We start from the raw sequence: 23,868 nt of genomic DNA, 5'->3' as shown, positions 1-23,868 counted from the left end.
CGTCCCAGGGTCGCAACCCGACAAATTAGCGGTGAGAGATAACAGCTGTGGGGAGATTAGGACCAACTGCGAAGGGCTGGTGGAAGAAAAAGGACTACTGAGGAGACGTGAGTGTGACCAGGAGTGTGGCGCTGGGTGTGGTCAGCTCTGGGTTCCGGGAAATTCCCTCGGGGCGGGGGCGGGGGTGCTGGGGGGCGTGTCTCCCCGGGGCCCGTCTCCCCGGGGCCCCGTCTCCCCGGACCCCTTATCTCCGCCGCCGCGTCCCACCTTTACGCGCCTCCTCCGAAAGCCTCTGGACCGCTCTGCTCGGCTCTCTGAGCCTCGACCAGAAGGCGCGCCGGGAGCCGCAGTGGGGAGGGGAGGGGCTGCTGGCGGAGGGGAGGGGGCGCGACGGGGGCTTCCCGGCTCCAGTCGCAGGTCGGCCGCGGGCCAGGGCGCGCGCGCTGTGGGGACGGGTGTCCGGGCGCGGCCACGGCCTCGCCTCCTCGCGCTCGCGAGGCCGCCTCCTCACCGCGCCGCCGGCGCTGCCCGGGGGCGGGGACTCGCAGCTGCGGAGGCCGGAGACGCGGCGGCGTTGGAGGCTGCGCGGGGCGCGGAGCGGGCGGGAGCGTGAGGCCGGCGGCGGTGGGAGAGCGGCCCGGGCGGCCTGGGAGCCGGGCCTCGCAGCACCGAGCGGCCACCGGAGCCGCTGCAGGAGGTGAGTGGGCGGCGCGCGTGCTCGGCGCGCCCTTCGGCCGCACTGGCCGCCTTGCTTCTCCTTGTCCCTCCTCGGCCCCGGGCCCGCGCCCAGAGACCCCGCGCCGGGTCCCGGAAACACCCCCCGGCTTGTGCCCGGGCCTCAGCCTTTTACCGGAGTCGGCTCGGGGCCGGCCCCGCGCCTCCCCGCGCCGGAGCCTCCTTCCCGGGGCCGCCCTGACCCGCCGGGTTCCGTCTCCCGGCTTGGGCTCCCCTGCGGAGGCTGGTCTGGGGCGATGCAGGGCCTTTCTTTTTGTTGTTAGCTGTGTCACGCGCGTCGGCATCCAAAGTCAAAAGCGAGCATTCTCCAAAGTCGCGCTAGTGCCTGCCGTGCGGGCGTGATTGGCACGCGGGGAGGGCGGGCTGGCCGCGCCGCTCATCTCTTCCCCCTCAGCCCCGCGCGCGCTCGGGCCGCCGCGGTGCCCAAGTTGGCAGCGGTCGCGTCCTGGCAGGTGACCGGGAGCTTGACGCCGGGTTCTCGTTCTGCGAGCCGCCAGAGCTCCTCTGAAGCCCGTCTCAGGGATGCTCCGGGTTCCCTCCTGTACCAGTATTTCCCATCTTTGGCGGCGTGGAGGATCCACAGAACTTTTGTTCTGCTGTAGGAATAGTCTCCTGGGTTTCCATACTCTTTATATGTCACACCCTATTTAGTATTCTTAATGATTGTTTTTTGGTAAAACAAAACAGGCAAAATGCCTATTTTGATGAGTGTTCTTTTTAGCGGAATTTAAGAATCATTGTATTCGGCAAGTAATGGTGCTTAAGATATCCCGTTTACAAATTTGCAAAACCAGACTCGTATGGCTTTCACGGTTTTGAGATTTCTTTTGTCTGGTTTGTGGTCTTCAAGGCCCAGTTGCCCTAAATTAGGCAAATATGGAGGGACATTCCTAGGAGCAGAGTAAGATGTCCAGTAGCCTGCTTAAATATTTAACAGCTCTAGAGTGACTCTGTTTGACTCATGGCCATGAGATTGACTCAAATTTGGCAGTTTTAGTATTTCTGAATTTTTTGTAGCGTGAGACATGAGAAGTGGAATCTCTTGTTGGTCCTTGTGGGTCTCCTAGGGCATCCCTAGCTCCTTCTACTTGTGTTAGAGAAGATTAAGCCAAGCTCATGCTATCGTGAAGAATAGTTTTACTTTATTTGTAAATAGAAACCAGTAACTTGCTAAGGCTTGCTGTTCTTAGGTCAGAATTCAAGTTTTAAGGGGCCAGTGGTGAAAACACTGAGTTCATAGGATGTTTAAAGAAAACAGGTTAACTCTTCAAGACATATTTTGTTCTCCTGTGAAGATACCACTTTTTTTTTTGTTTTTTTGTTTTTTTTTTTTTTTTCTCAAAAATGAAAGACCAACGATGAGAGAGGAAGGGATGCTGGTGGGGGGGGGTGTCAGATTTTGGGGACGTTGCCATTAGGAGCTAAGGATGCCGTCTGCTTTCTAATTGCTGGCCCTAGGTCCAGTTATTGATGGGGGAATGAAAAGATTTTGCATTTATATAGTTTTTTTGAGGGGTGCGGCTGAAACAGCAGTGAGGATTGTTGACCATGTTAGGCCCAGGGCTACCTTCAGTCCATTTATGTGGCCACCTTCCCAGCAGGGAGGGAACTGCTGACTGTGCTGAAGATCCTGTGAATGTTGCAAGCTGGCTTTCTGCATCTGAAGCACAAAGGATAGCCAGGCAGAGCCTGGGGAAACTGCCTCTGCCGGGAAGAGTTAGAAGGTGGCCTGTCGCTTCAAGCCAGCTGTGCTGCGTGGGGAACAGGATCCCATCACGGGCGGTTTAGTGAAAGGGAGCTTGAAGGTAGTGTGGTTCCTGAAGACCAGCCCTGCTTCTAAACAGGCTTGGGGTGGCCGGGAGAGGGGGAGGCAGGAACAGGGATGAGGCCCTGTGCCTGGGGCTTTAATTCAGTTGTATTATTGTTGTTTTTATTTTTCTTTAGAAAAAAATAAGGTGCCTTAGAAAAAGATTAATTTCTTTTTTAATGACCTGGGGAATGGGAAGTAACATCTGTAATTGGGATAAGGAAAAAAAGCACTTTTTTTTGTTTAAAAAAAAAAACTTGGTTAAAATTATTTTCTAAAAATTCACAGGAGTAAAAGGAACGGTCTTGATATGCTCTTGGCGTTCGCCTTAACAAAGTGTGAATGTGATTTCACTTGCTCCCCCAAGATGGTCCTAAATTGTGGTTATTTTCTTTTCTAGACTTTTTCAAGTTACTGATGAAATTACACTGAAAGAGAGACTTGGCTTGAAGTTTAAGGATTATTTCCAAAATTCCCAGAGAGACTACTTTGCTTCACAAAGAAATTTCCCCCATTTTCAGGAAAAAAATGCATACCTTCTCAGATTTTTACAACATTTTGATCTTATTTTCCTTCAAGGCTGCATTAATAGAACTTCCTCTAACTAAGGTTTTGAACATTAATTAGTGCCTGACAGGAAAAATATATATGTAAAAATACTATATAATATGCTTATAGTGATGTATATTGTAGTTTGCTGTGGTTTCCAAGCTTTTTTGCTCATTCTTGTTAGTAAAAAAATTTTAACACCTAAAACGAATACAGTGTAATATGTCAATTATATCTCAATTAAGACCAATTTTTAGCACTCCTCTTATGTGTGTTTGTTACTTAATTATAAATTATATACATGTGCTGCCGTCATCGTTTTCTTGTATCTCAAGGTTCAGTGTACACTTAGGGATGGATTCACTGTTAATCACAGTGGAGGTAAAACCCTTTTTCATATACTCCTTGAATTTTGAGTATTTTTGGCCTGGTTCTTGTCAGATCTGAGTACATCATCATTGTTTTTACTTTGTGATGTGGCTCAGGTGAAGCTGACTCAGGGCGGGAAGTGTGTTCCCAGTCTTGGGCTAGTGTTCACCTCTGCTTGCGTTTATTAGTGTAGCTTTAATTTGTGCTTTCGGTAGGAATCTTAAAGCTATTCATATCCTCTGTGGGGTTTAGTTTAGTTATAATTTGTCCATCTACCTCACTGTGCGCTTGCCAAAGTCAAAGGAGTGCTTCAGGCATCTCAGAGGGCTGGTGACAGGTGACCCTCGACAGAGGGTCTTTGTGAGGTTGCAGTCAGTCAGTTGCTGCTTTTATTAGCACTATTAGTATTTCATGGTAGTATAATTAGTACGGTGTAACATAGTGTAAAATAATTAGTATATACATAATATATTTAACTTGTTATATGTAATATTTATATTGCTAAAACATAGTTGCTATTCTACTTTTTGGATAAAAATAAATGTAACTTCTAGGATTTTTTCCCCAGCCAGGTGGAGCATCTTTTATACCTTCTGGGATGCATGCACCCTGCTGGTAGACAGTTGGTTCTCTCACTTTAGCCACACTCTCAATACCACAGCAGTTCCTTTCAGTTAAGTATTTACTTGGTGGCAAGTAAATGCCCTCATTTAATTTTCACACCAGCCTTAGAAGACAGACTCCAAGGTTATCCCTTTACAGATGAGCCCAGGAGGTTGGGAGGAGAAGAGGAACTGCCCCGTCAGCAAGTCAGAAATGGGTCCTCACGCTGCCCTGCATCTCCTCTCAGTTACCTGCCCAGGCTCAAGACAGGGACCTGGGTCTTCTTAGTGTCCCTGGTGGTGGGGTCCAGCGCAGAAGGGAGCCTTGGAATGTATTTGAGTGAGTTCAGTGTATTTCTCTACTTCGTAATACATATATATGTTGTCATTGTTTTGTTTTAGAAGAAGCTGTAAAATACTGTGATTTAATCTGGGAATGCTACAAATACAGCTTCAAAACTTGCTAATGTTACCATTATATGTCTTCCTAACATCTCAATTTTTTATTGTTACTGTTTGGCTTTTGTATTAAAGATACGCTCATTGAGGGAAAAAAAAAGGTATAAAGCAAAAAAATGAAAGCTTCATTCCTCTATACATTCTGCTCCCTTACTACAACTTGTATATATCCTTCCTTATAAACATTTGCTATACATTTTCTATGGTAGAAAAATATATTGATTTATTGAGTTTATTTTTAAAATTTTTTCAACAAAAGTAGGATATGATAATTACTATTTTGTAACTTTTTTCATGTAACAGTTTGTATTTTGATCATCTGTTGCTCTGTAACAAATCATCTCCAAGCTTAAAACCATCATTTTATTATTGCTCCTGATTCTGTGGGTTGACTGGGCTGCAGTCTTTTGAGGCCCAGTTGGGCTGGAACTTCAAGATGGCTCATTCGCTATTACCAGTTTTTAAAGTATTGCCTTGGTGAATTCTTGGACAGAATTTTAATATACTAATGATTGATTTAGAAAAAATTTTTTTAACTATTTCTCTGATATCAGTGCTGTCAGAACTGGAGGGTCTAGCCCATCAAAATGCTCTCTGTCATTTATATCTGTGTAGCAGATAGATGATTCCTTATCTTTCCTCTGTGTTTTCTGTATCAGTGAGGGAGGTCCTGTAGAAGCCATGTTGCTCTGGAATTAGTGATCACTTCATTCTGATTAAAGAAGAGGTACCTTTATCCACAGGTGAACAGTGACTTTGAGATGGCCAAAGGGAGAAAAGACCCTCGACGAAGTTTCTTTAAATGGAGTCCATTTGGGGTTACTGTTTACCTCTTAGGGAGGTAAAAAGAAACCTTATTTCTCTAGGGCACACAGTAGTAGATAGGTTTAGGGACAATGTTTGCAACTGCAGATGGGAGGTGTGAGAAAATAGTAGAGTAAAATGGAAGGCCAAAGGCCATGAAAGAGCTGGGAGGAAAAAACTCAAACTCAACCTTTAAACAGTAGGGAAATACAAGTATTTCTCCAAAGATAAACAACACACCCCCTCCAACATGTCTTTCTGCTTTTTGAAAATAAATGAGTGCAGCCAGAACAAGATTCACTTGTCAGACTTGTCCAGTGAGCTCTGGAGAGGACAGTGGTTCTCAACCTTGACCTGCATCAGCATCATGTGGAGGGCTTTTAAACACAGACCCCAAGTCGCTGACTTGGTAGGTCTGGGGTGGGCCAGAACATTTAAATTTCTAACATTCCAACATGATGCTGATGCTGCTGGTCCAGGGAACACACTTTGAGAACCACTGAACTACAGCAGGTGTCTAAAGGTACAGCAAACCTTTTCTGTAAAGGGCCAGATGGCATTTTAGGTTGTGCAGGCCCTGTGGGCTATGTCACAGCTACTCACTTCTTGTAGCCCGACAGCGATAGACAATATGTAAATGAATGGGCATCGTTGTATCCCAATAAAACTTCATTTAGGGACACTGAAGTTTTAATTTCGTATATTTCAGTACTTTTCATGTCATGAAATATTATTATTCTGATTTTTTTCACTTAAAAAACTTAAAATCTGAGCTTTCAGGCAGTGTACAGAAACAGGTGGCTGGCAGGATTCGGCCGTTAGGCTGAAGTTTGCCAACTCCTGAACTAGACTAGGAGGAATTTGGGAACGCCTGCCAGCGTGTAGTCTTGGTGTCTGTAGGGAAGGTGGCCCTTCTTCAGAAAATCAAGTGCTGGAAGAAGCACAGTGGAATTTGGTTCTCCTCATTCATTTTCACTCATTCACTTCAGTTTTTGGTATTTTCACTGCATAGCGCTAAACATGCACATTAATTTTTAGTTTTTCTTTTTAAAACATTTTATTGAGTATAATTGACATAGCATTAGTTTCAGGCATACAACAAAATGATTCAATATTTGTATATATTGTGAAATGCTCACCACGATGAGTCTAGTTAACATCTGTAACCACATAGTTACGATTTTTTTTTCTTGTGATGAGAACTTTTAAGATCTACTCTCTTAGCAACTTTCAGATATGCAATACAGTATTATTAACTACATTTACCATGCTATTAAAGGTTTTTCTTTCTAAACTGTTAGCTTCTAGAATTGGGGAAAAATTGGAGGTTGGGAAAGTGAGAGGAGGAGAATCTGTGCACTTCCTAGTAAGTTTTTTTTTTTTTTTTTAAGAAGATGTTGGGGGTAGGAGTTTAGTAATTTATTTATTTATTTTTGCTGTGTTGGGTCTTCGTTTCTGCGCGAGGACCTTGTCTAGTTGTGGCAAGCGGGGGCCTCTCACTATTGCAGCCTCTCTTGTTGCGGAGCACAAGCTCCAGACGCGCAGGCTCAGTAGTTGAGGCTCACGGGCCTAGTTGTTCCGCGGCATGTGGGATCCTCCCAGACCAGGGCTCGAACCCGTGTCCCCTGCATTAGCAGGCAGATTCTCAACCACTGCGCCACCAGGGAAGCCCCTAGTAAGTTTTTAAAGCAGTTTAAGGAGAATACAATGGACTTGTCCTTTAACCCTAATGTTTTAGAGCAGGAGTTGGCAAAGTTTCCGGAAGGGAAAGATAGTAAATACTTTAACTGTTTCAGTCTTCGTAATAACCCATCTCAACTTTTCAACTCTGCCTTGTAGCTAGAAAGCAGCTGTGGGCAGTACTTCAAGGGCTGGGCATGGCTGTGTTCAGCAAACCCTTATTTACAAAACGGGCCACCAATGGCCTGTGGGCCTTGGTATGCTAACCCCTGCCTTGGAGACATTCTTGGGACGGAGTAGAATATCTCTAAACCCTCCAAAAAAATGCTGAGTGGGGCGTCCTCCAGTCTGTTGGCTTCACTATGGTGACTTCGGAACTCCGTGCAGGGCACCTCCGGCTCTGGCCCTCCGCCATCCGGGTGAAGCCAGTTCTTCTGAAAAGGAATAAAGGTGCAGCTCCCCTGCTGTTTGGAGAAGGTGTGTTGTTTCTGCAGTGATGACATTGGTCAAACAAGCCAATCCGATTTGATTGCTCCCATATATTTGCCTATATGATTTAAAACCTCTATGTGAAAATGAGGAAATGAAAAAATTATTTAACTAGGAGGTTCAAGGGGCTCATGCATTTGGCCGGTTGCCCATTTTCTTATGCTTTTTCTTTTTCTGAAAAAAGTAATTAGAGGTCTCTGTTTGCTTATAAAAATTTTTGGCTTACAAGCAAACAATAATTTTAACCAGTAGATTGAATTTTTAAAATTAAGCCAGTAGAAAGAATCTGCAGGTTTTTTTTTTTTTTTTAATGACTTTTTCAACTTACCAAGAAACTTTTAGTGCAGACACACACCACTTTCTTTCATTCCAGGGAAACCTGGAATTTCACAGAGTTCGGCTGATATAGGTTAATCTTTTTCAGTATGTCAGGTGACTGTAATCAAATATGAGACAAAACACATTCTGAAGCCTAAATTATAACTATTAATCTGTCTGACACAGTCTGTCTCCCACCCACTTCCATCACCCTGCAGTCTACATAAATTCTAAGGTGGAGGAGAGGAAGGCATTTGAAATGTTTGACAGCTGTAAACTCTGGCTCTGAGTTCCCGCCCTCAGTCTTCCTCAGGCTTTGGCATTTACCACCTGTGTTTGTCCCTTTGTCTTCAGCAGCAGGGTTCCTGCAGTCCTGGAAGTCCATGGTGAGGCACGTTGCAGGCCCTCCCTTCCTTTTGGCACAGCTGTGGTCGTCTTCTTACCTGGGCAGCCCTGTGTCCATTGGGAAGTCCAGGGCTCTCCTAACCATCCCTCTGGGTGGCTGCACACCGTCCGGCTGGCCAAGTGCTGGGTCACAGTGACGGGCTTCTGAGACTACTCAACTTCCTGGCATCTCTCTTTTGCATAATGTGGTCCTGGTCTGGGATGCCTACTGCTGCAGCGGTATCCGGAGTCAGTCCCAGGAGATGACAGTTACTGCTGCTTCAGTTGACAGCAGAGTCAAGGGAAGAATGCAGATGGCTGGTTCCTATAAAGTAGAACGATTGAGGAAGGAAAGCATTCATCACCTTTTTCTTATAGAACAAGAAAAAGACCAGATCTGGAAATGATTTGTTATTCATCTTTCCATCTCTAATAATGATAGTCAGCATTTATCGAGCAATTGACACTATGTGCCTGTTGTGGTTCTAAGCACTTCTCATATCTTTACTCGTCTGTTACTCACTTGAACTCTCTGAGGAAGACGGTGAGGCACAGATGGGTCCTGTGACTCCGAAGAGGTGGAACCAGGATCCGACTCTGGCCATCAGTTTCCAGAGTTTGTTCTCTTAACACTGCCCTGAGCTTCCTGGTGCTAGCACAGCACCTGTCCCCTAGTAGTTGCTCATTAAATTTTTTACTGACTGGCTAAAGGAAGGAGAATGTTAAATGATCATTTGTACACGTCCTTGAAGTGAGAGTTGAGTTATATTGTTTTCAGAGCTAAAGTATACCCACCCTGACTTACATCTGCAGGAATAACAAAAGATCGAGTGTCCCATCTAAAAGTTTATTTTTAGGGAATTAAGCATATGACAAAGATGGCCTTTCAAAGAACTAAGTAAAAATAGTTTATTCCATAAAGGATGCCCAAGGAACTGGCCAGCCATTACAAAAAAAAAAAAAAAAGTTGTTTTCTTTGTATTTCCTTACTCCTTACATCAAAAAGGAATTCCAAGTAGATGAAACATTTACATATAAATATGAAAACATAGATATGTTGAGGGGAGATATGGGTAAATGTATATATAAACTTAGAGTAGGAAATGTCTTTCTAAACATAAGCAAAATCTAGAAGCAATAAAAAGAAAAGAGTGATAAGATTAGGTTATTTTAAAAACACCACCACCAACCAAAAATTATGGGCAAAAAATTTTACAGAGAAAGGAGGAGTGGGCCCAGTTGTTCGTAATTTAAGAAGCGTCCCAGGCGATTCTGATGCTCTCTGAGGGTTAAGAGCAGCTGGAATAGAGGGATACAGCCAGTGGAGTGGGAAGAGGAGGACTTTTAATTTTACACTTCGTGTGATTTTTCTCCCCAATTGTATTTGTCTTCTTACATTTTAAAAAGTTAATGAGTAAAAAAAAAAAAAAAAAATTTGTGATCAAAATCAAACAGGATGAGGCAGTAGAGACATTTTTAGCAGATCTATAAAATTTCCTAGAACTTTACTATTTCTGAGCATTAGTCTCTGTTAGTATGTACAATGTTTGCTGATATCAACTGTCAGTTGAATTTAAAACTTTTTTCCCTCTTTTGTCCCGAGAGACCAGAAGCTGGTGAAGAAGCCATCAGCCATTGGAGGCTGGACTCAACCCTCAATTCATGGGAATTCTGGGGGTGCTTTGTTTTAGGTGATTCAACTAGATTGCTCATTCAGAGAGAGGATGTCTCCCAGGGACACACTTAGCTACAGGTACCATGGGGGAGAGCCAGCTTTGTCAGCTCTTCTGTGTTCTCACCTGCAGGAACTTCACCTCAAAGCTGAGTCCCTGGTAGTCTCCCTTCCCCCTCCTCCCTCACCTCCTTTTCCTCTTCCTCCATTGCTGGCCACACCTGGCATAAAAGCATATCTGTTCTGAGGGAGACTGTTTATTGTGTGTGCTGCCCTCCCTCTGATAAGGACCTTTGATCTGGTTCAGTTTGCCTTGTCCTTGCTGACCAGGGCCAGGATCCAGCCAGACCTGGCTTGGGGTTGAGGCCCGTGAGTGAAACATAGCTCCTTTCTTCTCAGCTGTATTTGTGTTCCTTTTAAGAAGCTCCATGCTCCCTGCAGCCCTTGAAGTCTTCTCCTAACTCGGCTGTGCTGCACAGATACGGCTTCAAAGGGAGAGAGAACAGTGTTCAAAGGAAGCAGAGTATAAATGCCTGTTTCTGCTGCAGGCAGGGCACCTCCGGTCCTGGCTTCACACACTTCTAGAAGGCTTTCCGGCTTTGCTCAGGAAACACTTTAACTGGGTATCTTTGGCAATTCTGTCACAGGGTAAAAAACCCTCCCTGGTTAGGAATCAGATCAAAAAGACTTTGGAGAATTATGAGAAATGGAGTCTTTCTAGTGTGATGTAGAAGCACTATTATTTGCTATTGCTGCTTAAAGAGATGATGATTTCTCAGATTGTACTGGGAGGTAGGAACTATAATTATAGACAAGAAAACTGAAGTGTAAGAGAAATTGTTACCTGCCTGAGGTGTTGAGCCTGTGTGTGATGGGTTTCTAGGACGGTGCTTGCTCCCACAAGCCTGTCCCAGGGGTCTGGCCACACTGCCCAGGGCACACACCACTGGCTCTGGGTGGGCTACTTAACACGGTCTCCTCCACCGACAGCTTTGCATTTCAAGGAGAAGACGCCGCCAGCCCGTGTTTCGGGGCAGGACACCTTCGTGTTGGTTGTGATGACGCCTGTGGCATGCCTGGGGCGTGGTAATCCTGGTACTGAGGCCTGTGTGTTTGTTTTTATTTGGCAGATTCTCAGCCTGGTCTGTGAGATGATGGGATTGGGAAACGGGCGTCGGAGCATGAAGTCGCCGCCCCTCGTGCTGGCTGCCCTGGTGGCCTGTATCATTGTCCTGGGCTTCAACTACTGGATTGCGAGCTCCCGGAGCGTGGATCTCCAGGTGTTCTGTTTGTGTGGATGTCACAGAGTATTTAAAGCGGCTGGGCGGTGGGGTCCGAGGGGTTTGCTGTTTATCACCACCTAAGGTGTTGCATGCTGTGATGCTCGCTGCAGGGCTCTGCATGTCCCCCCACCCAGCCCCCGGCCTGACGGCACGCCAGCTCTGCTCTTGGGTGGGAGAGGACCCCCTTGTGACTTCTTAGGATTGCTGCCAGGACATGCCTCTGCTTTTCCTGTGAGTTAACAATTTTCAGTCAAGCCTTTTGGGCTGGTTCTGGGAAGACAACTTACGTTAAGTACCCTGCCCACAGCCCGTTCTGGTCCTCCAGTCCACAGTCAGAATCTAAGAGTGGTGTTGGTAATGCACGTGGAGAACGGGCCTGAGAAATACATTTTTAGAGGTACCAATCTTTATCGGCATCATTTACTGATAATAATAACTTTATCTTTCCCATTCATTGCTGCCCGTCGTGGGTCAGGCAGCGCTGAGCAGTGACAGAGACTCTCATTGACCACAGTTTAGTCAGCCTCTGAGGAGCCCGCTTCGTGACTAGGCCTCCATCTTGGTCCCCCATCCTGTTTTTGGCCTGCCCAGCCCAGGCTTAGCAAAGAATCCCTCTAACTCGTCCCTCCACCCCTGATACCTCAGCAAGGTCCTCATCCCTTATCTTTGATGTCTAGCCCTGGGCCTGCCTTTAGCAAGACTCCTGTTAGGCCAGTTTAGCAAGAATCTCCCCACCCTCTTAGTGCTTTTCCACCCACTGACCCCCTCACTCTGCTCGTTGGCTATAAATCCTCTGCTGTCCTTGCTGGGCTCAGAGTCGAGAACAGTTTCTCTCCCGACTGCAACAGTCATGACCCCTGTTGCAGTAGCCTTGAGTCAAGTTTTCCTTATCATTTTAGCAAGCGTCAGAGTAATTTTTCTTTAAGGATATATTGCATACATTGCCTTCTTTTGTACACAGACTCTCTCGGGTTGGGATTTTATGTTCCCCATTTCACAGGTGGGCAAACTAAGACTCGGAGAGGTTAAGGGCGAGGGGAGCTGGGATGCCAACCCAGTCTTTCTGATGGCAGAGCTTGAGTTCTTAGCTGTGGAAATCCATCCCCTAGGGGTGTTTTGTCCTCCTCTCATGCTTACCTCCCCCCGGTTGCAGTGCTTTTGTCTGAGCTTCCGCTGGACCCCTGTTCTCTGGGCAGATGGAGTCTTGGTGTGCAGAGAATTGAATCTGTTTTCAGAGATTGTGTCTTATAAAGAGTGCTTAAATGCTCTGTTAGTGAGGAAAAGGAACTAAATATTTGAGCACCAGCTCACTCCAGGTAAAGCATAAGCCATTTTATGTACAGGCAGACCTTGGCAATATCCCGAATTCAGTTCCAGACTGCCACAATAAAGCCAATAGCACAATAAAACAAGTCATGTGAGTTTTTGTTTTCCCAGTGCATAAAGAGTTATATTTACACTATATGGTAGTCTGTTAAGTGTTCAATAGTGTTATGTCTAAAAAGTACATACTTAATTTAAAAATACTGCTGGGACTTCCCTGGCAGTCCAGTGGTTAAGACGTCTCGCTTCCAAATGCATGGGGTGTGGGTTCGATCCCTGGTTGGGGAACTAAGATCCCACATGCTTCGAGCCACAACCAAAAAATAAAAATACTGCTAAAAAATGGTAACCATCATCGGAGCCTTCAGGGAGTCATAGTAGTAACTTCAGTGATCATGATTGCAGATCATCATAACAAATACAATGTCCTTGCAGACGCGCATCGTGGAGCTGGAAGGCAGGGTCCGCAGGGCGGCAGCAGAGCGAGGGGCCGTGGAGATGAAAAAGAACGAGTTCCAGGGGGAGCTGGAAAAGCAGCGGGAACAGCTGGACAAAATTCAGTCCAGCCACAACTTTCAAATGGAGAGCGTCAACAAGTTATACCAGGATGAAAAGGCAAGACCTGCTTGGTTTTCCTCTTAATTCTGTTCTAAGTACCATTTATACCCTGTCGAATTCTCCTCAATGGGAGCATAAGCCGCTGTGTGTGTATGTGGTGTAGTTGCGTGGAATGAGCCTCTTGATCAAGCTTTGGATGTCTCCTCATATCGCCATTAGGCCCTGGGTGGGTTTGTTGGAAAAACTTTTGCAGTGCTGATAAATGGGAGAAATGCAAAAGAACTGTCTGAGCAGCACGTTCATCCTCCTGTTACCTTTTTTCCTTACTTTCTACAAGTATGCGTTAAGTACCTACTCTGTGCCAGGCCTGTGCCGGATGCTTGTATCTCACAGAGGAATAGCATTTGTGCCCTTGAGTATCTCACAGTGAGAGGAGATGTAGACCTCCTAATATATACTAACAAAGAAAGTAGGGGACCCAAGAGTGCTGGTTTTTAAACTTAAAAAATACCAGATCCTGCACAGATTAAAAAAGGGGCTTCCCATTAGTGAGCGTATCTAAGCTTTATGTGTCTTGCTTTTTCTGGTTTTCTTGGGACTGTGTGACTCCATTTTCCTGTTTGTTAAATTGTATAATGGTGTGAGTCACTAATACCTTCCTTTCTAAAGTGCATCAAACTCATGACTATTTCCTACTAAAACCAGGTCCACATTCAAGATAATGGATCTCAGGATATGACCTCCTTCCAATAAATCAAACATTTCACAGAGAGAGGCACACGGATTAGTGAGAGCCAGATCTGTGTAAAGTGCTACTAGTTACCAGATAATGAATCATTTCTAGATAGGGCCTCAGACTTTTCCTATGTAACTGGTTTAAAAGGTGAGAAGTGCTTTTTTTTTTTTTTATTTGCGGAGTACTTTCTCATAGTCACAAATGTGTATTCCTTCCTTGGGAACTGTTCCAGTTTTAATGCTGTTATAGGAAAGTGCTCCCTATAACTTTATAATAAAGTGCTTTCCTATAGGAAAGGTCTCCCTTTTTCTCATGTGTGGGTGACACTATTTGTGCTCCTGAAATCCCCTTAGCTGAATAGAATGGGACCTTGCCATTTCTCACAGTGTGTACACATGCTTAACCTCCTGAAGCACGCTTTGGGAGGCTGCAGAGTTTATTCTCAAGGGATAGAGTGGGCAGAAAGTCCATCTGGGATTTGCAGGACGTACCGAGAAGGTCTCTGGCACTCTGGCCCTCTGCCCAGTTAGGAAGGAGGCCTGTGATGGGACCTGGGGAGTGTTGGGCTGGGAAAGGGGACCCAGCAGAGACCAGCAGCCTTGCCCCATTGGGCCTGGGCTGGACAGGGCAAGGTGGGAAGGACCGTATGTGCCAAGGTCTGGGACCAGCCAGAGCAAGGTTTTCCCATCTGCAGGGAGGGAGGAAAAAGGAGGATGTTTTGTGTACCTGTCTGCCTGCCTCTCCACCCCTGTGTGTATGTGTGTCATTACCTGAAAATTTGACTCTTTTTTCTGTAGGAAGAATTGTCTTTTGTTGATACTCTGATTCTCTGGCCTTCTACATTTTGTTTTTAACTTTTTTTTTTTTGAAATGGTAGTGATAGAAGATAGAAGGGCTGTTCATGTCTGCATGTGGTGTTTGGTTATTGCTTTTAACTGTCCTTGTTTTCTTAACCTCATCAGTCTCCCAAATGCCTCTGAAATTTTACTGGCTCGTGAAATCCAAAATTCTGGGAATGACTAATCTCTCTTTTCATACTCCTCCATGCTTCTGGATATTTTTGTGCATGGCACAAAGTGTGGGTGCCTGTTTGGGGTGGGGAGAAGCAAGAGCGACTGCAGGGTAATTTCTGCTCATGGGACCTTCTGCCTTGGCCTTGGTACGCCGAGAGGCTCCAGAGTCCTGTAAAACAGGTTGCAGGCAGCCGGGCTTCCCGTATCGTATGGGCGGAGTCCTCAGAGACTGCGCTGCCCAGAGCCATTTGTTCTAGCGAATTCATAGTAACACAGTCAATGAAGCTTCATCACCACAGGCAAGCCCTAGATACAGAAATGCTGGCTTATTGAGTGTAAGCTTTGGTGGGGATAAGCCTTCAGACTCGGAATTCTTTGAAATGTGATTGACCGACTGTTTCCTAAAAGCATCTGCCTCTGTAGGAGGAAATGAGAGGGAACATCTCCCAGCCAGAAACCAGGTGACTGTTACACCTCACTTCTGAACACTTCAGTTTTACGGTTTCTTTTTAAAATAGGGGACATAATGCGGGATCTTAGCACTCCTGCCCCACCCCCAAGTTCAAGAACTGTTTGAGCATCCAAGGGGAGGGAGGCTCTTGTAGTCACAGTAAACATCTAACAGTGGATATTGAAAGTCGAGGAGCCCCAGTATAGAAGGTAAAGTACACATTTGAGAGACAGTCAAATAGCCGCTGGGAAAGGGTGAGAGTCCTTTCATTTGGAGTTTTAAGCTTTTATAGGAGATGTGATACAAAGTTCTTTTCATTTTGGGGGTGGGGATGGGGGCTCGTTTCTTAGCTCCAGGAGGATTTTTGCCGTAGTTTGGGGTGAGGGTGAATGGCATGGGGCTTCCGGCCAGGCAGCCCTGGGTTCGAATCCTTGTTTTCCTTAACTGTATGATTTCAGGCAAGTCAGTTAAGTTCCCTGGACCTGTTTTCTCAGCCACCAAGTGGAAATAACAACAGAATCCCTTTTGCAGGGTGGCTGCAGTGATTCAGTGTAATATTTGTGAAGGCTTTATCACAGTGCCTGACATGGAGCAGAAGCCCAAAACGCGGTAGCTAGTATTATTACAACTAGTCGTCGTGGTAGTAATGGTGATAGCATAGGGGTAGAGGTAGTAGTAAACCACAGCATCTGGAGTGATAATATTATTATTATTATTTTTTTTTGGTATGGACTCTTCTTTTTTCTTCTAAATTAAAACCATGAAAACAGATTGTCTTGGCTTTCAGAAGAGATGAAGGAGGTGCTGGGGTGTCTGTTAGAGCCAAGCGCGAACAGTGCAGTTGAGCCGTGCGAAGAGCACCAACAACAGCTGTCACACCAGCGACCAGAGCGCGTGTTTTGCAAATCTCTGCCGAGCCAGGGTTACGTTCCGCATTACACAGGAACTGTCTCCTGTCTTCCTCTCAGTAGCCTCATGCAGTTGGTGCTCATCGTACAGGGAGGGATCTGAGGTCCAAAGGGAGTTAGTACCTGTCACCTAGGATGTGACCTAGAGCCTGGGTGGCCGCCAGCGGGGCCTCCATCTCTGCCCCTGGCCTCCTTCTGCTCTGTGTAGACCCCGCGTCGCTGGGCCGCAGGGGGACTCTCCAGAGCTCTCCATCACCTAATTCACGCAGGGGGCCTGGGTGTGGCCACAGAAGAAACCAGGTTGGCCTGAGTTGATAGTTGTTAAAGCTGGGCGATGGGATCACTTTTCTGTTTCCTTGCTTCGAAAGACTACTGTTATTCCCGCTAGCTCTCCTCTGTCCCCAATTCCAAATTCTGAGGCAAAAAATAACCTGATTGTTTCAATCTGGCTGGGAAGTCCCCAGAGAAGTTGGGCTGGTCTGTCACCCCCAGTACATGACTCTGTGTTATCTATTTTTTTTAATCTTAGGAAGTTAGCACTCGTGCTTTGAATTGGAATGAGGCTCTTTTTCAGAATTTTAAAGACCCTACTGGTGGACTAATAGTGATTCTCAGCTGTGGGAGGAGCTGGCTTGCTAGCACGTATGGGTGCAAATCTCACGTGACCTAGGGCGTTCCAACCTTGGCCAGCATCCCTACCTCAGGCTGGCATTGCTACTCTGCATGGGCATAAAAGTCCCCAAGTTGGGGGCTGGGTAGAAGCTTGAAAGCCGAACCTATCAGGGACAGTGTGGTAATGAAATTTATGCCTCGTTCTGGTCAACACTGTCTAACAATTCCCTGTGACGGTGGAAATGTTCCTTTTTTTTGCTCTGTGGTACGGTAGCAGCTGGCCCCATGTAGCTGTTGAATACCTAAAATGTAGCTAGTGGGACTACGGAACTGAATTTTGAATTTTATTTAATTTTAACTAATTTAAAATTAGATAGCCATGTATTGGACAGCACAGGTTTGGACAGTAGAGACAGACCAAAAGTAAAACTAAACACATGGGGCTGTCTCAAACTAAAAAAGCTTTTGCACAGCAAAGGAAATTATCAACAAGACCAAAGGCTGCCAGATGAATGGGAAAAGATATTTGCAAACTATGTATCTGATAGGTGTTAGTATCTAAAATATGCAGAGAACTCATACAACTCAACATCAGAAAAACAAAGAACCCGAGTAAAAAATGGGCGGAGGATCTGAATAGACTGTTTTTTTCAAGGAAGACATACAGATGGCCAACAGGCACATGAAAAGGTGCTCAACATCACTAATCATCAGGGAAATGGAAATCAAAACCACAGTGAAATATCACCTCACACCTGTCAAAATGGCAATTATCAATAAGACAACAAATAACAGGTGTTGGCAAGGAGGTGGAGAAAAGGGAACCCTCTTGCACTGTTGGTGGGAATGTAAATTGGTGCAGCCACCATGGAGAACAGTATGGAGCTTCCTCAAAAAAATTAAAAATAGAACTACCATATGATCCAGCAGTTCCACTCCTGGGCATTTATCCTAAGAAAACAAAAACACTGATTTGAAAAGATATATGCACCCCTGTGTTCATTGCAGCATTATTCACAATAGTCAAGATATGGAAGCAACCTAAGTGCCCATCAGTAGATGAATGGATAATGAAGATGTGGTGTATACATACAGTGGAATACTATTCAGCCGTAAAAAAGAATGAAGTCGGGCTTCCCTGGTGGCACAGTGGTTGAGAGTCCGCCTGCCGATGCAGGGCACCACGGGTTCTTGCCCCGGTCCGGGAAGATCCCACATGCCGTGGAGTGGCTGGGCCCGTGAGCCATGGCCGCTGATCCTGCGCGTCCGGAGCCTGTGCTCCGCAACGGGAGAGGCCACAACAGTGAGAGGCCCGCGTACCACCAAAAAAAAAAAAAAGTTGAATTGCTGGAACAGAAGTTGTACATATATATTATTACATTTTTATTAGCTCTTTCCGCCTTGCTCACCAAATGTGGTCCTGCTGTTGTTGTCTTTTTCTTTCTGCACCTTCCTGGCCTGTTCCTTTTTCACCAGCCACAGCCCATTGGATGCAGGGAGAAGCCTGGTACAGTGAAGTGCACCCATTGCTAGGGCAGCAGCTGATCAGTCAGGTTCTCTGTCTTGATAATTTGAACCAAATCTCACAGACTGATTGCTTGATGGTAAACACTTCAAATGAGACTTCAGATGATTCTTGGAGATTGAACTGTCATTTTCATTTTCTTTCTTTTCTGCATTCCTGTCTGTTGCATAAATAGGTGTGGTTGAGACCGTTTGCATAAATGCTATTATGCAAGTTAACTGGGTGGAAGCTCATTTCCTGAGTTATATATAAGTAGGGATATTCAGCTTTGTTTTAAAACAAAAAATGATTGTGTATGAGTCAGGCTTAAGTAAATGTCAAAAAGTTGTCCTTTTCTTAATTATCAAAATGTTGTTGTAGACAATTTTGAAAATATAAAAAGAAAATCAAAATCACCTGTAATTCCAGCACTCAGAGGTTAACCACTGGGAACCTTCCACCCCCTTTTAAAACATACACATTACACTCAAGCTTTTATAAATTATGGTTGCATTCAAGCTTTTTAAATGTAGTGTGCCGTGAAGATTGTAGATCAAGTGGGTTCTTTAAATGATAAACGTGTTTGAACACACCTGGTTTTCACACGTCATTTAAAAAGACCCAGAAACTCTTGGTGTATTCTGCATTGTTATCTTAGGGGTATTGAGGTGAGCCTCCCTTAGGAAGGAAGGCAAGGGTATGATTCCAGATAAGAGGATTCTTCCTAAATGTTTGCTGAAGGGAACTTTTGTAGACTCCCTTGGCATCTAATTGGCATGGTGCCCATGTTTTGAATGTGAAGATCTGCGTGTGAGTCAGGTCAACAGGATTATACATACATGTGTTGTCCTGTTATTTACTATTGGATAACAAATTGCCCCCAAACACAGTGGTTTAAAACCATGACAGACGTTGATTTTGCTCATAATCTGCACTTTGGGAGGGCCAGAGGGAACAACTTGTCTCTACTCCACGCTCCACAGTCTGGGGTGCCTTTTTTTTTTTTTTTTTTAATATTTATTTATTTATTTGGTTGCACCGGGTCTTAGTTGCGGAAGGCGGGTTCTTAGTTGTGGCATGCAATCTCTTAGTTGCGACATGCACGTGGGATCTAGTTCCCTGACCAGGGATTGAACCCGGGCCCCCTGCATTGGGAGCCCGGAGTCTTATCCACTGCGCCACCAGGGAAGTCCCTGGGGTGCTTTGAAGGCTTGGGGTGGAGTTGCCTGAGGGTTCCTCACTCGTGTGTCTGGCAGTCAGGGACCCTACACGTGGCTTTTCCATGTGGCTGGCGGCTTCCTCGAAGCATGGAGGCTGGGTTCACAGGGCGACGATACCAACAAACGGAGAGGGAGCAAGCAATTCAGGAGTTTCCCAGGGCTGCCAGGACAAATGCCACGAACTGGATGGCTTAAAACGGAAGTTTGTTTCATGGTTCTGGAGGCTGCAAGTCCAACATCAGGGTATCAGCAGGACCATGCTGCCTCAAAGCCTCTAGGGGAGGACCCTTCCTTGGCTCTTGTAGTAGATTCTGGTGTTTGCTGGCGGTTTCTGACATTCCTTGACCTGCAGGTGCCTCACTCCAGTCTCTGCCTCTATCTTCCCTCTGTGTTTCTGTACCTTCACCTCTTCTCTTTAGTCATGCTGATTCGGGGCCCACCCCCGTGACTTCACCACAGCTTACATCTGCACAGACCCTGTTTCTAAATGAGGTTGTGAACAGGTTCATTCGCAGGTTCCGGGTGGACGTGAATTTGGGGCTACAGTATTCAACCCTGTATACCTTTCGCTGGCTGGGCCTCAGAAGTCTGCAGGGTCACTTCCTGTGCATTAGTTAGAAGCAGGTCACTAAGGCCAGACCAGATGAAAGGAGGGGGAATTAGACTCCATTTGGGGAGCAGTGTCAAGAACTTGAGGGGTTTTTTTTTTTTTTTTTTTTTGCGGTACGCGGGCCTCTCACTGTTGTGGCCTCTCCCGCTGTGGAGCACAGGCTCCGGACGTGCAGGCTCAGTGGCCATGGCTCATGGGCCCAGCCGCTCCGCGGCATGTGGGATCCTCCCGGACCGGGGCACGAACCCGTGTCCCCTGCATCGGCAGGCGGACTCTCAACCACTGTGCCACCAGGGAAGCCCCTTGAGGGGATATTTTTAAACCACCACATGTGTGTGGGTACAAATAATCCTCACATAAGCTCCCAGTGAAATACTGTTTTCTTTGTACAGGTGTATAGGTGTATACCTGTAAAACAGGTTTTTAAGGGTCCTCAGTGGAATCAGAGCCCCAGGTTGTAGTTAGTTTTGGCAAAAGCTAATGGAGGGTCTCTTGTACAGGTCTGCGTGGACGCCTGAGGATGGCACAGAGTGGTTGAATTCATTCTTTTCCTCTTGGCAGAATGCCAGTTAATGTTTGTAGGTCTGAAGGCTTACCAGGATCTTGGGTAGCCTCCAGACCAGTTGCTGCCCTGTAGCCATGTGGTGGCCCTAAAGGCATTTGAGGGACTGATTACCTAATATCTGAGATGGTTGGGGGAGAAGTCTGGGAGACCCTGAATTACCGAGTAGCACTTTGTCCAGGGCAGGCTGAACGTCCTGCTGTTGTGTTCATTCTCACTTGCCGGAAGTGGGGGTCAGAAATAGCTTCGTTTGCCATAGTTGTGTTTGGGACGTTCTTTCTAGGACGGTTTCTTGCAGCCATTTGTCTGCTATGGCATATTGAGTCTTTTCACTTATTTGTTAAAATATGTAAATTAACGCTGAGCAGTGCAAAGAAGATCGTTTGAGTAACATTTCATTTGTGGTGGAAATACGGTTCCTGTGTGGTTCCTGACCTAAAAGAAGAAAGATGGTGAAGCGGAAGGGTGGAAGAGGGGACGCTGGCGACACATTAACTGTTTTGTGTCCAGGAAGAGGAAATCTTAAATAGAAGAGGCAGCTGGGAAGGTGGAGGGAGGAGGGGCCCGCATTCCACTTGCCTTGGCCCCCGGCTGTCACTCACCTGTGTGCCCTGTGCCCCCGTCGAGGTGGCCTGTCAGCTGCCGGTTTGTCCTCTCTCGCACGGTGACGCGGGGCACGAAGGGGCTCTGGAAGGCGTTATTTGAAGTGTGTGGTGGGAAAATATCCTGCGTTTCTGGGGCTTTCCTGTTGTGAGTGACGGGTAGTGTGGGGGGTGGGTGTTGGGGCCAGGAGAACCCCAGGTGTGTGCCTCCTGGTTCCTGTGTGGTGTTTGGACCTGGGCTGGGGCTGCTTCCCTCGGTCGCAGCAGCGTTGGTTTCTATGAGTGACTTCCTCTGTAAGATTCTGCCTCTTGAATAGGAAATGACGAGCGTTAAGAAGTCTGGCCATTTGTTCCGCTTTAGAGTTCCCAAAATGCTTTCACACGTGAACATATGTCATTTCTCAACGTGCCAGCCTGGGAGACAGGCACTGTCACCTCTGAGATGGAGGCGAGGACTGACGCCCTCAGAGGTAACCCGGCTCAGGGGGCCTGCAGAGTGGCCGGCGGGGGCAGGGCTGGGCCTGGGCTGCTGGTTCTTTCCATCCGTTTGGCCTCACCACACTGAATTTTCAAACAGCAGGACACAGTTCTGAGTGTTCCAGTTTCTTCTTTCTGGGCCAGCCTTTCTTCCGTAGCTGGGAACAGTGATGATTTTCTTCCAGACAGTGGGTTTTCTTAGGGAATCAGAGTGGACTTGTGCAGATAAAAGTAGTTCTTTTGATTTTTATCACCTTTTACCCCTGTGGTTGACTGAAGAATCAAGGGTTCTAAAATAGCTTTTCTGTTTTTATTCCCATTAATTCTCCATGTCCATTCCTATCCATCTGTTCAGTATTTATTCTGCCAGGTGCTGGCCTTGAACCCTGTGGTGGACCAGGCCGGGCCCTTTGTCTGTGCACTTCCCGTCGAATGCAGCAGAAAGACGAGTTAATGGGTCTGTCGGGTCGATTTTTAAGCAGAAAGGATTTAGTACAGGGAAGCAGGTGACTATAGAAAGGTGGGAAGGTCTGGAAGAGCAGCCCCGGGCCAGGGACGGCCCCCGGGGGACCAGGCGGGACTGGCCCCAAAGGCGCGCTCCCTGTGCCCGACCTAGAGCTGGATGGGAGGCCGCCGCTGCCCCTCTGGCTCAGAGCCAGGGTCCCCATGCCTTGCTGCATTCTGCACCTCCAGCGCCCTCACGCTGTTCAGCATTCCAGTCACAAGTGAACACCTCTGATCTGAATCTAAGTCCTGCTGGGAACGAATCTGAAAAACGTGCATTAGCCTTTGCCATTCAGGAGGGCACAGGAAGTAAGAGCTACACGCTTCAGACGTCTAGTGCATCTTCCACCAGGCAGGTGGAGCGGGGTGTCTGCACACTGTGTGAGGAGAGCCGTCTCAGGTGTCACCTGGAAGCGACAGGTGAATGTGTCCCTCCCCGGGTGCGGGGACAGCACCTGGTGCTTGGGCGTAGAGAGAGTGGGGTTGGACGCAGAGTAGAGAGGGGTGCAGGGGTTTGGACTTGAGTTCGAGGGCAGGGGAACCATCACAGGGTTCAAGCTGTAGATCAAGGCTGTCAGGTCAGATCTGCGGGTTTAAAGGCGGGCCCAGGCCCCTGGGGAGCGTGCTTAGGGTAGAGAGCTGGGCAGAGAGGAGGCAGACCACTCAGGCATCTCTTGAAATATCTGACGCAAACACGTTGCTGAGCTGAATTGAGGTAGGAGTGGAATGAATTCTGTAAAGTGAGCATGTTCGAGAGACGGCCAGGAGGAAGAGTGGACAGGCCTGGGTGGCAGGTGGCGTGGGGAGAGGTGAGGGACAGGTCTGTATAGAGGCAGAAAGGGGAAGCAGGTGAAAGCGATCCACCAAAAATCTGTTTCCTGAGAAAAAGTGTTTCGGAAGACTCAGTGTTTTCAGGTAAATACTCTTAGTTTGCTGCTTGAACGTAGCCTTCAAAGACAGCTTTGTGATTGAACTCAAGTAATTTACCCCCCACCATTAAAAAGGAGAGACCGCAAAACACATTTTCTGTGCCGTCCCTGCTGTGCAGGGAAGGCACCTGGGGTCTGTTGTGGTTGGTGCTGGACGTCAGGAGAAACTAAGGGAGAAGCTTACTTGGTTCAAGACCCAATGAGATGTCCTGGGTTAGCTCCATGGGGAGGGCGGTGTCTTGCCTTCCCGTCTGTGAATTGCCCCTGACCGTCTCGGTTGAGCAGGCGGGCATGTGTTTTCTGTGCTCTGCGCTCCTGTGTCCACAGGCAGGGAAACAAGCCCTGCAGAGGTGCTTGCTCTCCGCTCGGCTTCTTCCTACAGGGAAGAGCCTTTCCATCAGCATCTCCGTGCTCCTCGGGAGCGAGGGGCGCCCCCGGGTGGCTTTTGTCTGGTTCTCCCCTCCTCACACTTCCCCGACCCTCTGTTCTTCTAACCCAACACTGCAGGACGGCGTTTGATGTGAAATACAAAAAGGGTCTTTGACCTAGCTGTCTTTTCACGTGTTTCCCTTTGGTACTGATGAGTGAGATCTGCTGTTTCTTGTTTAAAACAGTGTGGGAAGTGTTAGGAGCGCTCGCTGCAGCCCTGGGTCCGTACGCTTAATTCAGTTTTCTCTTTAGTCCCCACGTGTCTGTGTACACCCTGCT

At 46.9% G+C, this 23,868-nt stretch overlaps 1 protein-coding gene across 2 annotated transcripts in view; it reads left to right on the top strand.

Annotated features, from left to right (window-relative positions):
- Window positions 1-585: 585 nt before the first annotated feature.
- Window positions 586-23,868, top strand: part of GOLM1 (golgi membrane protein 1) — a 54,586-nt gene continuing 31,303 nt past the window's right edge. For both annotated transcript variants that reach the window (XM_082656822.1, XM_082656823.1), the window contains exons 1-3: window positions 586-697; window positions 10,999-11,148; window positions 12,910-13,089. In XM_082656822.1, the coding sequence (XP_082512948.1) occupies window positions 11,020-11,148; window positions 12,910-13,089 (309 nt within the window). In that variant the 5' untranslated portion in view covers window positions 586-697; window positions 10,999-11,019. The remainder of the gene's footprint in view (window positions 698-10,998; window positions 11,149-12,909; window positions 13,090-23,868) is intronic.

This window comes from Grampus griseus (genome assembly GCF_964374135.1).
Source record: "Grampus griseus genome assembly, chromosome: 6".
Classification (NCBI taxonomy): domain Eukaryota; kingdom Metazoa; phylum Chordata; class Mammalia; order Artiodactyla; family Delphinidae; genus Grampus; species Grampus griseus.
The sequence above is the reverse complement of the archived record's forward strand: the minus strand, read 5'-3'. Positions and strand labels throughout refer to the sequence as shown.